Source organism: Limanda limanda, chromosome 1, assembly GCF_963576545.1.
Source record: "Limanda limanda chromosome 1, fLimLim1.1, whole genome shotgun sequence".
Taxonomy (NCBI): domain Eukaryota; kingdom Metazoa; phylum Chordata; class Actinopteri; order Pleuronectiformes; family Pleuronectidae; genus Limanda; species Limanda limanda.
This window is the reverse complement of record NC_083636.1, coordinates 17,842,136-17,861,694: the sequence shown is the minus strand read 5'-3', so window position 1 is coordinate 17,861,694 and position 19,559 is coordinate 17,842,136. Positions and strand designations below refer to the sequence as shown.

The following is a 19,559-nucleotide window of genomic DNA, read 5'->3' as shown; positions in this document are numbered from 1 at the left end:
AATTAGTGCAGGAGATGATGAAGTGTTTGTGTGTGTGTGTGTTGTGTGTTTGCACCGACTCAAAGCAAGACTGTCGGGAGAATCATTAGACTCCCAGCAAGGCCTCACATCCCGGCTAATTACCACCTTTTGGCCCAGAAGACGCACACAAACACACAAAGGTTCTCTCACGCTCCAAAGCAGCTTCGTCAGAGCGGCCGGTGGTTTGTTGTACACTGACGCTCCGGAGACACCGAGGACCGACGTCCCCGCAGACGTCCTCCTATACGCTGCAGCTCGTCTCTTTAGAAAAACGCAGTAACTGGCACAGTCAGCGGCCGCCTGGTGACCACAGAAAGAAAGAATTCTTTCACTGGAGTCCTGAGTGTGTTTGTGCTCGTGCTTGTGTAATGAGCTCCCGGGCACAATCAATAGACTGTTACCAATTTTTTCCACATTCTTATTTTGTAGAATTTGTATTTTAATGGCTATGAGTGGAAAAAAACTCTCAGTAAAACCCCTCGAGAACAATGTTTTATCAGAAAATTACCTTTGGAAAAAACTGCATTTACTCGGTTTGTTATTGGGATTTGTGATTTTTCTCACTCAGAGTTCTTTTGGAAGGAGCAGTATTGCAGTTCTTGCTGAGGGATGTAAAAATGAAGAGAGCTTTCATGTCTGTACACAAAATGTGGAGCATGGAGCTTAGCTTGCATAAAGACTGGAGGCAGGAGGAAACTGTCTAAAGCTCAACTTGTGTTTATGAACATTTCTGTTTGAGTCATAATAATGAAGCTTAAAATGTGGTTGTGAGCTGTAATATTGAACAATGTGTTTCCTCCTTAAAACGAAAATCTAGCAACAAGCTAATTTTAGTAAATGTGAAATGGATGAAGCTAATGTGAAGCTGCCTGTTGGGATCTTTTATGTTCCTGGATTTTAAGATTGAGTATGTGACAAAGTCAAAGTCTCGTGTCCTTGTTTCTTGCAACTCACGTTTGACTGGAGTCCAAAAGTCTCCAGCTCTGATTTACACTGATACTTTGCAGGGTCAGGAGAAATCGATTTCTTATTCATTTGGATGAAATGAAAGAACAAAGTCATAAATTACAAAATGAGCATAAATTAATTGAACCTGTCTTTCTGTAACGACCCCTGTGCTTTTCCCTTTGACGCTCGTTTTCTATATAACTCTATTTCAAGTTACCTTAAGCACAGTGCAAGGAACATTTTACTATATATTGTTTATTTTAAACAATATATAGTAACGAAAAAAAGTCAAAATCATAATTTTTTATGATCTCTTTCAATAATTTTTTTGTCCATCCAACTGTTCAGAACCTATTAAATTCAAATAAACATATTGAATTCATAATTAACACAGAAAAGGAGCCAGAAGTGGAGACCAGCTAGTAGAATCTACATGTGATTTAAACCTTAAACTGTCATCTTATATCTGTGTTTTTGTTCAGGTGTTGAAGATCAATCTCATCGGACACAGAAAACGCATCTTGGCCTCGTTGGGGGACCGGCTACACGAAGAAACTCCACAGAAACCTCCGCGGGCCGTCTCCCTCAGGGTGAGTGCGTCTCAGTGAGCAGGACGTTGTATGAACCACATTAACATCACAAGTTATTATGGATTCATGGCAGATATTTTCTCTGAGGGAAACACGGCTGTTACCGCCCCAATGATTTCCCAAATCTCTCAGGCAGGCACAAAATGGCAGACACACTGCAGCTTCCTCTCCGCCATTTTTTTCCGGAATACTAATCACAAGGAGATGTTTCCCGCTCCCATCAGTGCCACATGATATGCAACTACTTGTATAGTAGTTGTCTGAAATATGATACAAAACTTCAACCTATAAATAGTATGGAATTTTAGATTTTACTGCAGAGCCAAGTCCAGGGTAAACCGATGTGGCAGCGTTTCCTCCCAGTGAGTGAGCTCAGGGCTGTGTTTACTCAGTAATACAGTACAAACAGTAGCGGACAGCCGAGTGCATTATGCCAAAAGTGGTTGAGTGAACAGAACGAAGCTCGGGATGAGGACTGAGGAGAGAAGCTGGAAATGCTTCAGCTTCCACAAGAAAAACATAAAAAGAAAGTAAAAAGAGAAATGCTCTTCTCTCCAGTCTGCTCATATGTAATCAAGTGAAAGTGAAACGTCTCCCAAGAGAAATCAGAGACCTTTTAATGCGTTAGACCATTACACCGTAAAACATATGAAAATCCTAATTCTTCTGGGAAATTTAGACTCCGCTCGCCTATAAAAACCTGTTAAACACCCTTTTCCACTGAAAGCATCAATCCGATGCTTTTGCTTAAAGTGACTTAACAGGGACGAGGAGAAGCTTCGGTGCTGTGCTCAAAGACCCTGATGGTCCCACTGAGAGCGACTGGGTACAGCAATGCCTTTGCCTCAGAGCAAAACAATGTTAGGCACTGGTTCACAGCGGCAGCACGGGAGCTGAGAACTGTCACCGCGTGCACTGAATGCAATTGCCCTACTTATTGTACTTGCAGCGGTGACACAGCACATTACGAGATGATGAATGAACCCCTCTCTTGCTTTCCGTCCCGCCTCTCTCTCTCTCCTCTGTCCCAGGAGCCCGGCGGGAACCACACTCCTCCCCAGCTCAGCCCGTCGGTGGGCCAGGCGGCGTACACGGCGGGGGTCCCGGGCGGATCTCTAGACGTGCAGCACCTCATCATGCAGGCAGACGCCCGGCGCAGACAGCGCAGCAACGACAACTACTTCGAGGACGTGCCGCGATCCAAGCTGGAGCGACAGATGGCCCAAGTCAGCATGGTGAGGAAGGGGGGATGAATGGAGAGAGGAGAGTATGAATGGTCATAGAGACACTCACCACCTGGCTGGGGGAATCATCATTTACTGAAAATACATTCAGTAAAATAAACTGATCTGACCTTTTTGCTTTCAACATATTAAAAATCAAATTTTTTGTAATATTCTTTAAAGGGTTATTCTAGATTATTACAAACCATTCAAAAACGGTTAAGAGGAAAGATTCCAAACAAAAGTGTTTTATCTGCCTGTTTAGGTTGAAAAGCCAGATTTAATACCTGCAGCAGAATGATGAAATAAAACAGGAAATTTATGCCTGAAACTTTGATAAAATACCACAGTTCAGTGGTAGTTGCGCAATGATTATTTTGGCGTTCGTACAAATGGATTACACTTCAATCTACCGCCGACGGAAATAAAGTTTTATGTCTCTAAATACTTGCACACTGGTCGTCATCGTCGATAAAAGCGTTTTCTTCAAAAGATCTAATTCTTCATAGTTCTGCACAAACAAGAAACTTTTTCAAATAAGCATCTCAACTCTCCAGCCAAATGCAAAATTACAATTGTACAACCTCCAATCAACAGCAGCACAACGACTCACACAAACACACGTGCACGTGCGCACGCATCCGAGGCAGCATCTGTGTTTTGATTCGATATGATTAGGGTCTTTTTGTGTCTCTGTGTGAGTCACAGAGCTTATCAGCGCAGATTATCACACACTTACGGTGATCCTGCTGCATCTCTCAAGTGTGTGTGTGTGTGTGTGTGTGTGTGTGTGTGTGTGTGTGTGTGTGTGTGTGTGTGTGTGTGTGTGTGTGTGTGTGTGTGTGTGTGTGTGTGTGTGTGTGTGTGTGTGTGTGTGTGTGTGTGTCACAGTGTTTCCCCTGTTTCCAGACACATCGCCACGCTGAAGTGGCTCCGATGACTCAGAAGAGAGAAATAACTATTAGTTTCATTGGCCTTCTTCTCTGACTGTCAACACTTTGAAAGTTTCTACCGCCGGCTCTTCCCTAATCACCTGATCTCTCTGTTTCCTTTTTCTTTTTTAGAAAACACAAACCAAGAGAGAAAAACACGTTTTCTGCTCATATTCAGGGTCATTTTTCAAATTTGGGTTATAACTTGAAACATGGACTTGCTCTTATGTTCTGAAACGTTTGGTTTGAGCTCCTGTGTAATAGTGTTAAGCTGGTGGAGTTCAGCAAAGATTTAGCCGGTGCCCGTTTCTAAACACTTATCCCCGAGCTGTTTTTCTGACATATTCGAATCTGACTCTCAAGGTCTCACCTCAAAGTCCCTCGGCAACTTTGTGAAGGGGATTGGAAACACAAGCAATCAGATGTGGGCTGACGCACAAACACGCAGACTTTGGCGCAGCATGCGTGAATACCTCCTCTCACAAAACCATCTGCTTTCATTTACCAAAGAATGAAAGGCCATAAAACAAACTTAATTGTTATCCACAGATATTTAAGAGGTATGCAGAGAGGATTTAGGTATTTCCTTTGTTTGGAAGTTGAAAGCTCGCTGGGTGAATGAGCGGTGAGCCGCAGCAAAGAGTCAGTTAAACGCTGAATGTAATTCATCCACATTTAATTTCCTGCGTGTCCCTTTGAAGGCGTGATCATGTTCAGCGAGGAAAGCCGTGACATTACGAATTTCAACTCAGGCCAACAACTTGTGTAAACATCAGATACTTAGCACAAGCCTTCGTGTCAAGTCCCCTCTTATTTAATATTGTGTGATTCAGCTTGGGTCCTAACGTGCAATTGGTTGTTGTTTCAGGCAGGCGAGTGGTGCGAGCCAATCACGTTGCGTCCACCCAACGAGGCCACCTCGTCCACGCCGGTTCAGTACTGGCAGCATCACCCCGAGAAGCTCATCTTCCAGTCCTGCGACTATGAAGCCTACGTGAGTCCAACCCCTTCACTGCTCGATTAAATCTGTAAATGTGTGTGTTAGAAATATCAATAACTATAACTTAATTAATAATCATCAATCATCTTTCAATCATTTGAACTCACATGCCACTAATACACACTGGAGGTAATAATGTTGTTCACCGATGACCCTCAGCTTCTCTCTCAGTACTGCACTTAGTCATTCTCTGCACTTTGGTATATTTAGACCTTTGCCAGTTACATAAAAGATGTTATATATGTATGTTACCATGACTACAGCCTCGTTCCCTTTGATTGGTTCACGCGCTCAGCGGCTCAACTGCAATGATCAGTTACTCAGAGCTGCAGGAAAGCAAGCTGACGTACTATTGGCTCTCAGAGACATTGAGACTGGGTGTTTCGGAAAAAGAAGCTTCTTATTGGTTCTGGTCGATGTGAGTGGGATGATTGAGTAAGAGGGAAAAGTTGGCTGCAGTTTGAACTAACAGCACTGCAAGAGAATTTAAAAGTGATGCTGTATTACAAAAAGAATGAAAACAGGAAAAGATAAGATGGAGGCAGTGAAGAAATAGTCAACAATCCCCTCGTCTTTGTTTTCTCACATCTGAAGAGGGCTAGAATCAGCCTTGACCACTGGGGTTTTTGCAGCACAACAGGCAGCGTGTTGGAGGTAGAAAGGAGAGGAACGCACAATGAGCGGGCCGCCGAGGTAAAATAAGGACAGAGCCACTCGCTGTCCCAGGACAACGGGCTCCAGAAAGCTCCGAAAGTGAGACAAATGAGCAGGAGCCAGAACGGAGCGGGAGGCCGAGCAGGAGGTGTGAATATTGGCAAGCTGAAGCAAGACGGAGGGAGTGAGGGGAGAATAAATGAGATGGATGAGACAGCGATGAGAGGCAGAGAGGAAAGAGAGGAGTGGATTGTGTTTGTGTTAATAGAGAGAAGAGGGTGGTAATCAGCCAAAAGGACAGAATACAGGGTGCATCAGCACCGCTCTCTTTTCATGACTCTGTAACTTTATTATGTCAAACTAAACTAAGATGGCGGACATATGCGAGGACATATCTTCCCAGCAGCATCTTAGCATAGTCACTGTGGCCACATCAGTATGCTAATATTAGCTTGTATCTCAAAGCACCAGTCTCACATAGCAGGAGACACATTTGCTAAATTGGGATTAGTTGAAAATGTTTGTGCGTTTGCGTAAACCAACAGTAACTGCCCCCAGAGGCAGATGAGACAGCAGCTGGTGTGTTGAGCATAATGTGGCTCCCTCACTGAAAGTCATGGTTTGTGCTGCTTAGGACGTAATTCACCACACAGAGCAATTTGCCCAAAAGGCTCCGGGAAAATGTATTGCTAATCAGAGCAGAGATAAATCCGGTGAGGTCCACGTTCAATCCTGTGATACTTGATTTTGGCGTTGTTGACTCAGATGAGATAAAAGAGGCTGTAAATATTTCTCCTCTAATTCACTAAAAGCCTTGTTAGAGTTCCACTTCAAGGGATTAGGCTGGAAGGGCGGAGGATGTCACAACCATTAGGTGCTCTAATGTCAACATTAACACTGTCCCTGTAAAACACCGTCACTATTAGTAGCTCCTTTATTAAATCAGAGACTACGTTGTTAGAGGCTGAACCTGACCCCAGAGTCGTGTCCAAGCAGAAGGTGTTAATGTCCCTCCAGGAGGCTCAAGGATCTAATCACTGCTGTGTGTGCGTGTGTGTATGTTTGTGCGTGTGTGTGCATTTAAAACAGCTAGACGTCAACACAGTGTTCATAAAGTACTTGCAATATCAGAAATAATAGAGTGGATTAGTCACAGAACGAATGTAGTTAAAGTTCATTTAATAAAGATGATAAATAACCCTAACACTGAGTCAACAAACGATTATAAATCTCTTCTTCTGCGGTAAGAGTGTGTGTTTTGAACAGATACTACGTGGTTGGCCGTATCTGGCCTCTGTTTGAATCTGTAGTTCTTATCTGCCACCACCACACACACCAACAATATGATATCACAACACAGGGCGGCAATATGACGGCTCGGTGGTTCAGTGCAGACGAGCGGAGACAGAACAGAGAGGGGTCGTATTAAAGGCAGGATAGTAGGACATCTGTATAAAAGTGTCTGTGGACTGAGGTGAGGTTTGTGGATCTAGGACAACTGGTGCCGCTGGTTATCAGGAGAGACATTGCTGCTTAAAAAAAGCTGCCACCAGTCAGCTGTGGTGCTTCAGTGTCCTTCTCTTAGTTTAACATTCAGCTGCAGCTTTGCTCTCTGATCATTAGCCAGTGACGTTCGGACCGTTTGATCATAATCGACCACTGCTAGAAGCTGAGGCAGCCCAATCATTTCCATTTAAACTCATTGGGAGAACTGAATGTTGGTGGGATTCGTCTCTGAGGACAGAGGCTCAGCTTCAGTTCAGATTTCAGCATCGATCGTAGTCTGTGAACAAATCCCAGCTGATTCAGTCACAGAGGAAAGAAGACTTGTCAAACTTCTCAAACCAGAACTGGAGATAAAGTTTGAAGCTGAACAATGCGGAGTAGAAATAAGTTTTATGGATATAAACAGACACTGAGATACAAATACAAACCCTGTGTATTTATAATCATGTGTGTTTGTGTTTTTCCACAGTACCTGGGTTCCATGCTGGTGAAGGAGCTGAGAGGGACGGAGTCAACACAAGATGCTTGTGCCAAAATGAGGGTAAAGCACATTTGACTTAATTTAAGGCATTCATTTATTACAACGTGGGTTATATTTTGCGTAGATTTGGCCATCTGGTAGCGTTGGTACCGTTATACCTTCACTCCTCAGGTTTACTGCTGACATCTGGCAACACAATCTGAAAGAAAGAAGGACTTTTAAGTAAATTATAATCCTTTATTTTCAGTATAACTATTCTCAAGTCAAGCACCTGGATAAAAAACCTTCCTGGACCTTTAAATCTGGGACAACATCTCACAGCCTGAGTGCCTTCAAACTTGCAAGAACTTAAACAAATTTAAAATATCATGACTGTGGATTAAATGCATTGAGGGATTTATTTTTAATATCCTTGCCTCATCATTGCCTTTTACCTTAAATCACCTTGAATTGTATTGTTCAGCTTCTCACTCTTCACTTGCCCTCCTCCTCCATCACTCACGTCCGTCATCTGTCTCTTTAGATCCATGTCTCCTCTTCCAGCTTCCTTCTTAATTTTTGTGTCTCACTGAAACAATGACTCCTTCTCTCCTCTGGCGCTCACTTCATATCTCTGGTTTTCATCCCAAGCTGCTGCAGTGTGAAGATAAGCTGTAATATTCCTGAGCGAAGCTTTCTCCTTCTCTCCCCTCCTCCCTCTTCAGTCTCCATGTTTCTGTTGCCACATCAGAGGGCATCTTTCCTTCTTTCACCAAGGTTGTGTAATTAAGTGAAATTCACATCATATATTTCCGGCGTGTTTTACCGTGTGAACCTTCCTTCAGCTCTCACTTGCTCGCCCCTGTTCCCAGCTTCGCCGCTTTCATCTGTCACTCTTTGCCTCCGCTGGTGAGGTAGATGCGGATGTTTAAATCCCAACTTCACAGCCTCTGGCTGCCAGCGAAGCCGGGCAGCGCTGCCTTTGTAAGCTTTCCGGCACTACCTGATTCTGACAGGGCCGAACCACACTGAGAAGGAGGGAGAGAACAGAACAAAGACATGACACAGATATGGAGCACAGGAGCGAGTCGATTCGACAGCAGGAGAAGAGGAGGACAGAGTATGATATAAAAGTGAATACTCAGAGATGGAGATGACAGGCAGAAGATTGTGGGAAAGGGACTCATCTCACATCTATTTCTTTGAATATATTAAAGCTTGTGGCAGGTAGAACGACAGCGAGGAGGGGGAAGCTGACAAGGCTGTAAATCACACGTTTCTCCTCGCTGAATAATGACTGACTTCAGATGTAGGTAATAGAGATGCGTTAAAGTACCAGTATGTAATTAAAAGGAATATGTAGAGATATGCGATATCTGGTATGGTTTAACAGCTCACAGCCTTATTGGATTTGTAGAGCTGCAGCCGATTGGATTTCAGAAATGTAATTCAGGAGCAGTTGATTTTTTTTAATGAGGCTGAAAACAGCCCTCGACCTTTAGGGATGATTTGAATTAACTGGTAATTGACTGAATGTTGAATTTGCTCATTTACCTCAAGGTTCTTTTATTCATTCAACTTCCTGTTTTCTTCACATGCTCTTAGACCTGAGGCAGCTTCTAACACGTGGATTAAGTCTTGTATGAAACTAAAAGGTTATTTAATTCAGTGGAGATTTCACCGACAGAATTTCATTAAATTGGAACTAGTTTTAATTGGATTGTAAAAAAGCTCAATCCTGTGACTGATTCCTGTTTTTTTGTCATTTGTGCGTGAAATCCGTCAAAAGTAAGTTGTGCCTCTCTCCTCCTTCTGTCTCTCTCTGTCTCTCTTTCATGATGTGTGCACTCCAAGAAGTCGACAGAACAGATGAAGAAAGTGCCGACTATCGTCCTCTCCGTGTCCTACAAAGGAGTGAAGTTCATCGACGCCACAAATAAGGTATCGCTCACTTTGTGCGACGCCTACTAAATAACACATTAATGTGTATAATGTGTAAACGAAAACCAAAACACAATCAGGCCTAATCAGAGACAAATAAATGAATGTGAAGATCAATAGCAATCAACTATTGGTCTTCGATCTTAATCTTTCTTCCTCTTGTAGAATATCATCGCAGAGCACGAGATTCGTAACATCTCGTGTGCGGCTCAAGATCCAGAGGATCTGTCCACGTTCGCCTACATTACCAAAGACCTCAAGTCCAGTCACCACTACTGCCACGTCTTCACTGCTTTTGATGTGGTAAGTACCGACACTGTGTCTTTGTTGAATATCAAACTTATTAAGTTTCTCATGTTCTTATCGCTGTTTGCCTCCTCTTGTCAGAACCTGGCGTATGAGATCATCCTGACGCTCGGCCAGGCCTTCGAGGTGGCCTACCAGCTGGCTCTGCAGGCCAGAAAGAGTGGCCACGGGTCGTCCACGCTGCCCGAGAGCTTCGACAGCAAGCCCAACAAACCTGTGCCCAAGCCCCGCGTCAACATCCGCAAATCTGTAAGCATCACAGCCGCACAGCTACTCACCTGAAGGGAAAATCCATCAAAATCCATCCAAGAGTAAAATTCAAGTCAGCAAACCCAGCTGGTTTTGAATTGGATCTCTTTTAAATCATCAAATTATTGCTATAAAGAATAGAAGAAGAAATTTGACGATGGATTTTCACCTTCATTTCACTGCTCAACTCTTGGATTAAAACTTAGCTTTTCTATAACTGCTTGGAACTAATCCTAACCAGCATCCCATCTTCACTGAAATCTGTCCATACAATCCATCCCCCATCTCTCATCTCTTTTACATCATTTTACATCCTTCTTAACTCTGGTTGGTTTGCTGTGATTATCCTGAGATGCTTGTGTTTGGTGTGAGTGAGAGTCTTGGCCCAGGAGACTGTGGCAGTGTAGTAATGTAGGTGGATATTTGATCTGTTGTCCCTACAGTCTTTTACACACAGGGCTGATAGATGAGGCCGGTTTGCTTGTTTGTGAGTTCTTATGTAAGAACATAAAGAATCATCATGTGGAAGACGCCACAGACTTGTTCCCGAGCACATGTGTCGTCAGGACAATGATCACTTCCATGCTCCAAATTATGTCAACATTGTAAGATGGCGGCACCTGTATCGGAGATATTTTAGCTTAATTTTTGTACAGGAGGAAGAGGAGGAGACGCGTTTATGGTCGACACCAATACAATATTACTGCTTACCAGGCACTAGCTATGTGATACCACATTCTATCATGAGTTTGTGTCTTTATGTGCAGCAGTAATTGGTCGTCATGCCTCCTCCAGCCACAGCGTCACAGAGTCTATCTGCAAACCTGTCAACCTTCCATTAACCTATACGCAACTTTAAAATAGTCACGCTTACCCACTCTGTCTGCGCACACTTCCCTCCTCCTCTGACACATGTGTCCAAACGGACCTGGTATAGAGTTACGCACGCTGCTATTATCAGCGTTGTCTGGACCCTTTACAAACTGTGAGTCATGGAAGAATGAGATGGTGATAGGGAAGAATCGGTCTCACTCTCTATAGTTGGAGCAAGTGAGGAGACACGCAGTGCTTGTGTGTGTGTGTTCACTCTACTCTTGTGTGTGTCTTTGCAAAGCTTGCGTGTGGTCCTGTGCCTACGGAGATGATGGACGATGGCATGCGTACACACAATCTGCTGACTCGGCTACAGTCACATTAACCATTAATTACCGTTTCTTCCGCGTGTGTGCAGTCGATGGCTTGTGATGTGCAGCAGGGCTTTCTGCAGAATTCACTTAATATTCCTGCCACCTGCCAGCCATAATCTCCATCCTGCAGCACCTCGGCAGCCCTTATGCTGTAAAATACCGTCGCTTTGTTTTTCTGCCCAGAAGTATCGGTTTCTCCACACCCGCTCATTATTATTTTTATGTTCTGTGTGTGTTATCTGAGCACATCTGCTTGTAAATCTCCCTCAACATCCACTTAACTTTCCCCTTACGAGTGTGAGCGTGTCTGATGAGACACTGTTGTCTCTGATCAGCGTTGGCATGTTGGTGTAATCTGAGTGAAGCTTCAAAATGGCGTTGAAACACATGACCCTAACAGTATGAGATTTATTTTTACTATTCTCTATTTCCTAAAGTGAATAAAAATCTTGCCAGTGTTGTGAAAATAGCTTGTTGCCACGTTAACACAACTGAAATGCAACCACAAGCTATTTCAACTCACCGGCAGAATTTTTCATGGCAAAACGATGGCGTCTGGCGTGTGAAGGTGCTTCTGCAGAATGATGTTTTGTCAGTTTGCTGTTGCCGTGCAGGAGTTGCTATATAAATGTGGTGTGACGCGGCGAATAGTCTAGCTTGAATTTTGCTGTGTTTCAGTGATGCAGTTGCCGGGGCGATGACTTTGCCACCGTGTTGTTGCCATGGGTTTTTGCTGTGGTTTTGAAGTGTTGTTGCAGTGCAGCTACTCTTGTCATCGTTGTGGGTTTGCCGTGCTGTTCTTGTTTTTACCACGCAGGCCCAATTTGACCTCTGTGTGACCTCTGCCCTTGTAGGTCATGTCCCCCTCCAGCCGCTGGTCACTGGGCCATATTTACACCCCTCACCGGCCTCCTGTCCACCCTTCTCTTCCTCCCCCTCGACTCTTCCATGTTCCTCACAGAGCTCAGTCACAGGTCCTCCACGCTTTCCTTCTCTTACCCTTTATCTCCACATGACTTTTCTCTTGATCAAGGAGAAAGAACCATCTGTAAGTGCGTCGACTTTTATTCAGTCGCTGTGTGTCCTGTTTGCAGTGAGTATTTGTGTATCTCCATGTCGACAGTAACATGACTATTTAAAAAAAAAAGCAGATGTGACAAATCCAACCCACGTATTTCCTTTAGGGTTAATATATCATCAAATTAAGACCTGAATTTTAGAGCTACTGTTTTTATTTGTTCTTTCGTAACGATACGAAAGCTAGTATGGTGTAATGACAAGATGAACTGATTAACTACATTTGGCTTTGGGAAAGATGATGGATACCAACTGTTTCAGTCTGTTGTTTGTGAGATAACATCGCACTTGAGGGTTATTCTCTACTTGACTACTTCACAGCATCTTCATCTTCTTCAAGGCAGTTGAGTTTTTAAAGGGTCCTGAAAAGGACTGGACTGCAAACGATTCAAATGTGCACCAGGCGTCCTTTGAATACAGTGTGTTTTGCATCAGCTTGGGTCACTGAGGTTGCTGTTTGCAGATGTACATCACGCTGGATTTAATCTCTGCAGTATTACTTCCATTCCAGACGCTGCTGATATTGAATTTATTCTGGAGGCAGACAATCTTCTGTCACTTGCTTCATGTGAGGCTGAAGCTGTGGGATCAAAAGTGTGCATCTGTCCTTAATCCTGTAACCTCATAACAAGATTATAAGGCCTTGTTGTGGTTGTGTGTGTTTGAAGAGAGAAAACTGAACTGGATTATTACTCTGGGTCGTTTTGTTGCTGTTGCAGTGTGTTGAGAGAAGATAAGAAACATGACTCTGTTTGTTTATTGCCGAATGACACCAACATCTTTGATGCATCTTTAATGTGCTTTTTGTAGAAAATGTGTTGTCTCTCACGTCAGTTATTTCCCTTCACATCACTCTGCCTGCATCACATCCTCCTCTCTTTCATTCATTCTCTATCCTACTGATGTCACTGACATTAGTATGAAATTGTCCTTACATTAAATCGTGCGAAACGTCAATTTTCTCTTGTCCTACTTCTTTGCTTCTTCTTTTCCTTCTCTGTAACGTCCTCTCTCTTCCTCTGTCAGATGGAGCAGCCGTCCATGGACCAAAAGGGCCACGCCAACGTGCCGTGGATTGTGGAGCCGGGTCAGGAGGCCAAGAGAGGAGTCAACACCAAGTACGAGACCACTATTTTCTAACATACACCCGCCTTGTCCACTCCTGTGTGTGTGTGCCTTTCAGAGGTTGCCCTGTACCGGGGCCCCGCCCCGGAGTCAGGCTCGAGCGAAGCACGCCGCCGTGTCACCTCACCGGCTGAAAAATAAAAACAAAACATCCCGCCCCGCCCCCATTAGCTGAGCCTGTCCACTGCATGATGACGTTTGGCGCTGCGCTGTCTCTCTCTTCTCCTTGTCTCTTTCATTTTGCTCTCCCCCCTTTTTGGCCCAATCTTCCCGCCTGCAGGGCTGGCGCATGACCTTTGAACCCAGAGTGTGGTGCACTTCTGTCTCCACCTGTAGGGGGGGAAGGGTCAGCTCCATTTTTCCAATTCCTGTATGCTGGTCGGTCAGCGGTCGTTCTGCTTTTTGTTTTTGCCTCCTCTCAATGGGTGTAACCGTTTGGACTCGTCTCTCTCCTCCTCCTTCCTCCATCCCTCGCTTTTATTTACTTTTAAGCCCCTTTGTCCAACTGCCCTGACAACATGAAAGAGATAAACCAGAAAACTGCTAGGAGCCATAACAGTGTTTTAGCTGTGTTGAGCCGAGTGAGGGAGCTGACAGTGTTGAGGGATGTTGTCTGAACATGACAACTGGAGGAAGCTTCTGACTTTTTAAACATTTTTTTTAAATCAAAGAGGAGAGGTGATGTAGCACAGTCTTACTTTGACTTAAACTGGTTCATCCAGCAGGCTACCAGAATGTATTTCAACTTTTTGATTCTTTATATCAATATTCTTTTTTTTTTTTTTAATATAAACAAACATGTTGATTCAAACAGCTTTAAACTTAAAGATGTCGGTGATTTTTCCTTTTTTTAGCACCTTTTTTCAGAACGTGTGTACATATGTTCAGAATCATTTTAACCACGCGTTTTGTTTTTCTCCCTGGCCATAAACCTAATTTTATTTTGGGAAACAAAATCTTGTCTATAAAAGGTTTAGCATGTGGCTTGTAGGACGCATGGTGGCCATTTTGGATTTGCTGAGCAGGGGGGCCGGTGGAGAGGCGGGGTGTGAGGGCTCTCTCGATAAGTGATGTCATCTCATTTGCAGGGCAATGCCGGAAGCTCATGTCTATTACTGTGGAATACAAAGAATGTAGCCAGCCCTAAACACGGACCTTGTCACACTTACAATGCAAAAAGGACTACAAAGGACTACAAACATGGATGCCACCCCAGTGTTTAAGGTTGACTACAAAATATTTCGCATCATTCATTCACACAATGCTTGACACAGTAAACTTTGGACCAATACACACACACACACTAACTGCATCTCCACAGACCACGGTCTGCTCTGAATGTACACTTATCTGAAGCAGCCTCAACTTTCTGCAACTACAGCAGGATCTGTTTTATGCAGCCAGCTGGGAGGCATGACCTTTGAACTTTGGGAGGGGGGGTTAGAGGTCATCTGTCGGACACAGACACTGGCCTGGCTAAAGGCACCACTGGGCATGTGTCAATGTTGGAATGGGAAATGTGTAAGAGAACGTCAGGCTGGCTCTTTTTGGTCTTTTTATTTTAAAGTCAGAAAAATAATAGAGATATATGCACAAGCGTGTCAATGTGATTGGACTAGCTGCCGCACGCTTCAACCGCAACTGGTGTGTCATTGCAGCGGAGGATGAAACTATGTGAACAAAAACTGCATCTGATGTTTAAAAAAAGTATTCTATTCGTATTGCCCGACATTTTAATGTTTAATATGAGAGTATTATATTACCATGATGATTATGATTATTCTTGTGCAATTCTTGTCTACTGTTGTCTTAATGTTACATTATTTTTCTATGATATGCTGAGATGAAAACGTCGAGCTTGAGAATGATGGCCATCCTTTAAAAAACAATGTACTTGTACACAGAGAGTGAATGTTGCAGGTGGCTCGCTAGCTCTGGTCAGGTCAACCCTCCATCATTTCTCATGGGGCTCTACTCTTATCTAGCAGATGTACTATTTTAAACGCAGTATTACTGTATCATTTGGATGACACATTGTCCAATTATAAAATGTACATAGATATTTTGCCAACTCATTGTTCATACATGTAATGTAAAAGAGAAAAGAATAAAGGATTTGCAGTACACGGCACTGGAAACAAGGTACCAGAATAAAGTTTGGAAGTTTAAAAAAGAACGTGTTAGGCTGTAGAGATTGTATTTTGAGTGAAAACTGAAATGGGTAATATGGTGACATCACTGCTGACCAACTAATGTACATAGGCTTGGGCTTCCAGCACACTGATTTTTGTAATTTGGGCCATTATTTATATCCTTGTAAAGCACATGAAATAAAATACAACTTGTACAACCATAATTTTGTCATCAGTTATTTTCTCTTCTCACCTTTAAAATGTCAGAAATAGTAAAATATAATTTTTAATTAGACAGTCTATTGAAATGTCAGGTCTACAACTAACGATTGTGATAAACCTTGAGAACAAGTATGATGAGTGACTCCACAGCTCCCCCTCCTTCACTGATCCAGCTCCATGGAGAACATCAACAAGGAGGCAGAGACAGGAAGGTTGTTTTTGTTTTTCTTCTGCAACACCTTAAATTATTAAGAATCTAATATTAAAGGATTCTACGAACACAAGTCTCATTTCTCAGATGCCAGAAAAATGTCACAAATAAGATGAGTGTGACTTCATACTCTTCTACAGTAACTCAGCTCAGGAGAATCAGCTCCGACAGCAGGTCTCCACCGGATCAGCCTTCTGCTGGCTTTTCATTCCGTCGATCAACTTCCTCCACCGGCCTTCAGACAGCCCGACTGATACTTTGATACTCGGTGTAATGAGACTGGGCTCCGGTGTTACTAGTTTCCATGGTGACCAAATCCCAGCACAGTTTGACCCATAAGCACAAACATATACTATATCGACAGTGCCATTATAAATAGACAGCACTCCATCACAGCGGCCAGTTATTGACCAAAGGGGACTTTGCTGTGCTACTGTACAAGTGAGCACATTATGAAATCTGAACGAGAAACAACACGTAAACATCATTTCAAAGCCAGAGGAGATGGAGGGGAATTCGGTTTGGCTAAAGGGAATTAGTTCTTTCCATAAGCCATCATTCCACCAAGTTTCAAAAAAACACATTCTTTAGTTTGCACACAATCCTGCTAATAGTCAGATAAACAGCTATAAAAACAAAACTTCCCTAACAATAGAACCACCATGGAAAAACAATAAAACCAAACTTCCACCACATCTTTCCATATACTTTGTAAATAAAAGGTGCAGCACGATACTACATGTAAATAAAACTATTAAATGAGTTTAAACTTCAGACAGAAGCTCACATACGAACATTTAATCAGTAATTTACAAACATGAGGCAACTGAATAGATCTGTCAATGAAATAAAACAAAATCTATCAAACAAAGCTTAGCCATGCAGGATTTAATTAAACTAACATGGAGAGGTTGGCAGGGTTAGAGAGCTGCAGCCCCCCGGCTGCTCTCACCACATGGTCCACCCGGATCTGACTGACGGAGCTTTCAGCCAAAGAATAACCAAACCATGCTCACAGTTTAAAAATATTACACAACGCCAAGTGGAAAAATTTACGGCCATTTAGGGTCAACTTGACCAATATGTGTTTTTACCATTTTTTGACTTTTTAAACAGAAAAACAAGTCGATTAACAGGGAAAAGACTTTGTAGATTAATCGATGATGAAAACCATCGTGATCATTTATTATAAAGTTTTGAAGACGTTTTCTCAAAGCTGTGGGAAGTCATCAGACGTCTAGTTTTGTCTAACATTTAAAAGCCAGAGATATATATTTGTATTAAATGACTAATTGTCGCTGCTTACTGTGTCATCAAAAGGTGATAAGCAATCTAAAACTTAGATTTTTCACTCACTTCAAACTTAGGTACCATGTTAAAAGCTAAACCTAAATCTCAATTAAACAAATGTAGGTGTGATAGTAGTTGATAAAATGCTTTAAAGCCCAACCCTCCACACAGTCTCATACAAATGTTTCTGTTTAAACGTGTAAGTATTTAGAATAACCCTGGATTTACAACACTGGTAGATCTTTAACGCACCATGACTGTCTTATAACACTGAATAAAGAATAATAATCCAATGTGTGGTGCTAAGCATGAGTGCCTGTGGTCTACTGAACTACAGCGAGCTGACATTTACAGTGAGCATCCGAACGGCTGAACAAGCGTTTGCCATGAACTATAAACCCCCGAGTGAAAAGGCCCTGCAATCTGTTTGCAGCCTGGACAGTTACAATCTGCAGCCAATAGAAGCCACCGCCGGGGCCGCTCTCCGTGATAGGAGGAGAAAGGACGGCAGCTACATTTTGGTGCATTGTGTTGAGAGGGTGACAAAACATTTTATTGTTTGGAAAGAGCAAACCACTGCGGGAGGAGAGTGGGAGGTAATTCAAGACAGTATTTGTGGGAGATTAGACCGCGAGTGCGGAGTGGTCCAGTGGCTGCTGGATTTAGACTCCCCCCAAAGCTCCGACAGCTCGATTTTATTTCTAGCGCTGGCAGAGGTGGAGGCGAAGGACTTAACAAAGCACAGAAAGAGACAATGAGGAGAGAATAACGAAGGAAGACGGGAACATCATGGCAGAGAAGATGCAGAAAACAAGTGGGAATGGAAAGATTGGTGTTCTGCTCACAGATTCCTACATTTGTACCGTCTGCAGTGAAGTGCAAGACGGGAAGAGAACATGCATGTTTCTCCGACTGTGTCTGACTGCAGGAGAAGGCCAGAGTTCCAGATGGTGTGTGCTGCCCACGGCTACCGGCTACATGAGACGGCCGTGTAGAAAAGTGCTCATGCAACAACAACATTGATCATAATAATAAGATTTGGCCTTCATTCAATAGAGAGCTTCAACCAGACAGCTGGTAACTACTAAACTCAAAAAAACGGTCTGTGATACAACTACATTATATGATTCTGACGCACATACAGGGACCAGAGGCGGGAGGAGGGTCTGCACCAAAAAACTCTTTTCCATAAAGATGATTTACTGCATTCGATAAACGACCAACGACACAACACTTTGTTTGCACCTGGCAAATGTGGTGCAACAGCTCTCACATTATCATAATGCACTGAAAGAGTCCAACGTGGAAACTGACCGGCCGGAAAGTGGGTGATCGAGAAACACACTGCCTCTGCAAAAAGGTAAGCACACACACACACACACACAAACACACACACAGATACACACACCCTGCTGGGCTTGGCTCGCAATGTGCAAAAGCTGAAAGGCTCTCTCTCTCTGTTAAGGACACAAAACACACCCACAGATTTTATCTCAGTACAGAATGGACTTGTGCTGTCGTCAAAAAGAAGAACACTCGGTTGCCTACAAATTTTCAAGGGTAAAAAGGCTGAAAAACACATTTCCATCTTATTAGCTTAATGGAGATACATTTGTATAATTTAATCGAGTTTAAACAGATATCTACACTAATCCTGGTCACTTTCAGTTTCTGAACTTAACACTGGGTAATTTTTTAATGAAGTGAGACTCCTGTACGCAGAATTGGTCAAAATAGAGCTGGAACAAGGCCTGAGGTTGGTGATGGTGGAAACAGAAAATCACCTCAGAAGTGCATCGAGTTTGTTTTCACTGAATGTGGAGATTTGTGTATGAAATCCTGCATGAAACAGACTTCAAATCAGTTTGCTGGGATCTGCTCCGAGTGCCACATGAGCCGAGGATAAGCGTGCAGTGTAAGTGCTGAAGCAAAATGAGATTTGACGGCGCTGCAAAAGGCTCAAAGGAAGCATTTTATGTAACATTTGGTGCAGCTGAATGCAGAGTGGAAACACAAGGTGGGTGGTGTTAAAACATGTGGGAGAAGCTGCGTGTTGATCAGCCTCTGCACAACACGACAACTACAACTGGCATGACTGCAATAAGAGCTGACGGCCTCTCTCAAGCCGCTGCGAGGCTCATGGCGAGTCTTCTCTCAGCAGTCAGCCAAAGTGACAGCGGTGAAGACGAGCCGTCACACAAAGCTGCTTATGCCACCTTTCCTGTACACAAGAATCAGCAAGGCAGCGTATACGAATGTGTTTTACGCAACGGCGAATTAAGAAAAAAAGCAGAGATCAAATATTAACACCGAGAGGAGAGTTATTTTAAGCTGCGTTAGTGAAAGATGTTTATGTACAAAACATTCATCTTTTTAATCCTAAGACAGAGAAGGGCTTTGTACTTGAAGTGCTAACCAGTTGTTTACTTATTCATTTGTTTAAGTGGTTAAATTAAAAAGCCTAAAACAGATGTGAAGACTGCAA

The 19,559-nt window shown here is 43.1% G+C and overlaps 1 protein-coding gene across 2 annotated transcripts in view; it reads left to right on the top strand.

The window, feature by feature from the left end:
- The window catches only part of anks1b (ankyrin repeat and sterile alpha motif domain containing 1B), a 165,467-nt gene extending 149,892 nt beyond the window's left edge, over window positions 1-15,575 (top strand). For both annotated transcript variants that reach the window (XM_061078942.1, XM_061078936.1), the window contains 9 exons: window positions 1,452-1,559; window positions 2,591-2,794; window positions 4,583-4,708; window positions 7,344-7,415; window positions 9,189-9,275; window positions 9,441-9,578; window positions 9,663-9,830; window positions 13,121-13,212; window positions 14,308-15,575. In XM_061078942.1, coding sequence (XP_060934925.1) covers window positions 1,452-1,559; window positions 2,591-2,794; window positions 4,583-4,708; window positions 7,344-7,415; window positions 9,189-9,275; window positions 9,441-9,578; window positions 9,663-9,830; window positions 13,121-13,212; window positions 14,308-14,356 — 1,044 coding nt within the window. In that variant the 3' untranslated portion in view covers window positions 14,357-15,575. The remainder of the gene's footprint in view (window positions 1-1,451; window positions 1,560-2,590; window positions 2,795-4,582; window positions 4,709-7,343; window positions 7,416-9,188; window positions 9,276-9,440; window positions 9,579-9,662; window positions 9,831-13,120; window positions 13,213-14,307) is intronic.
- Window positions 15,576-19,559: the final 3,984 nt, after the last annotated feature.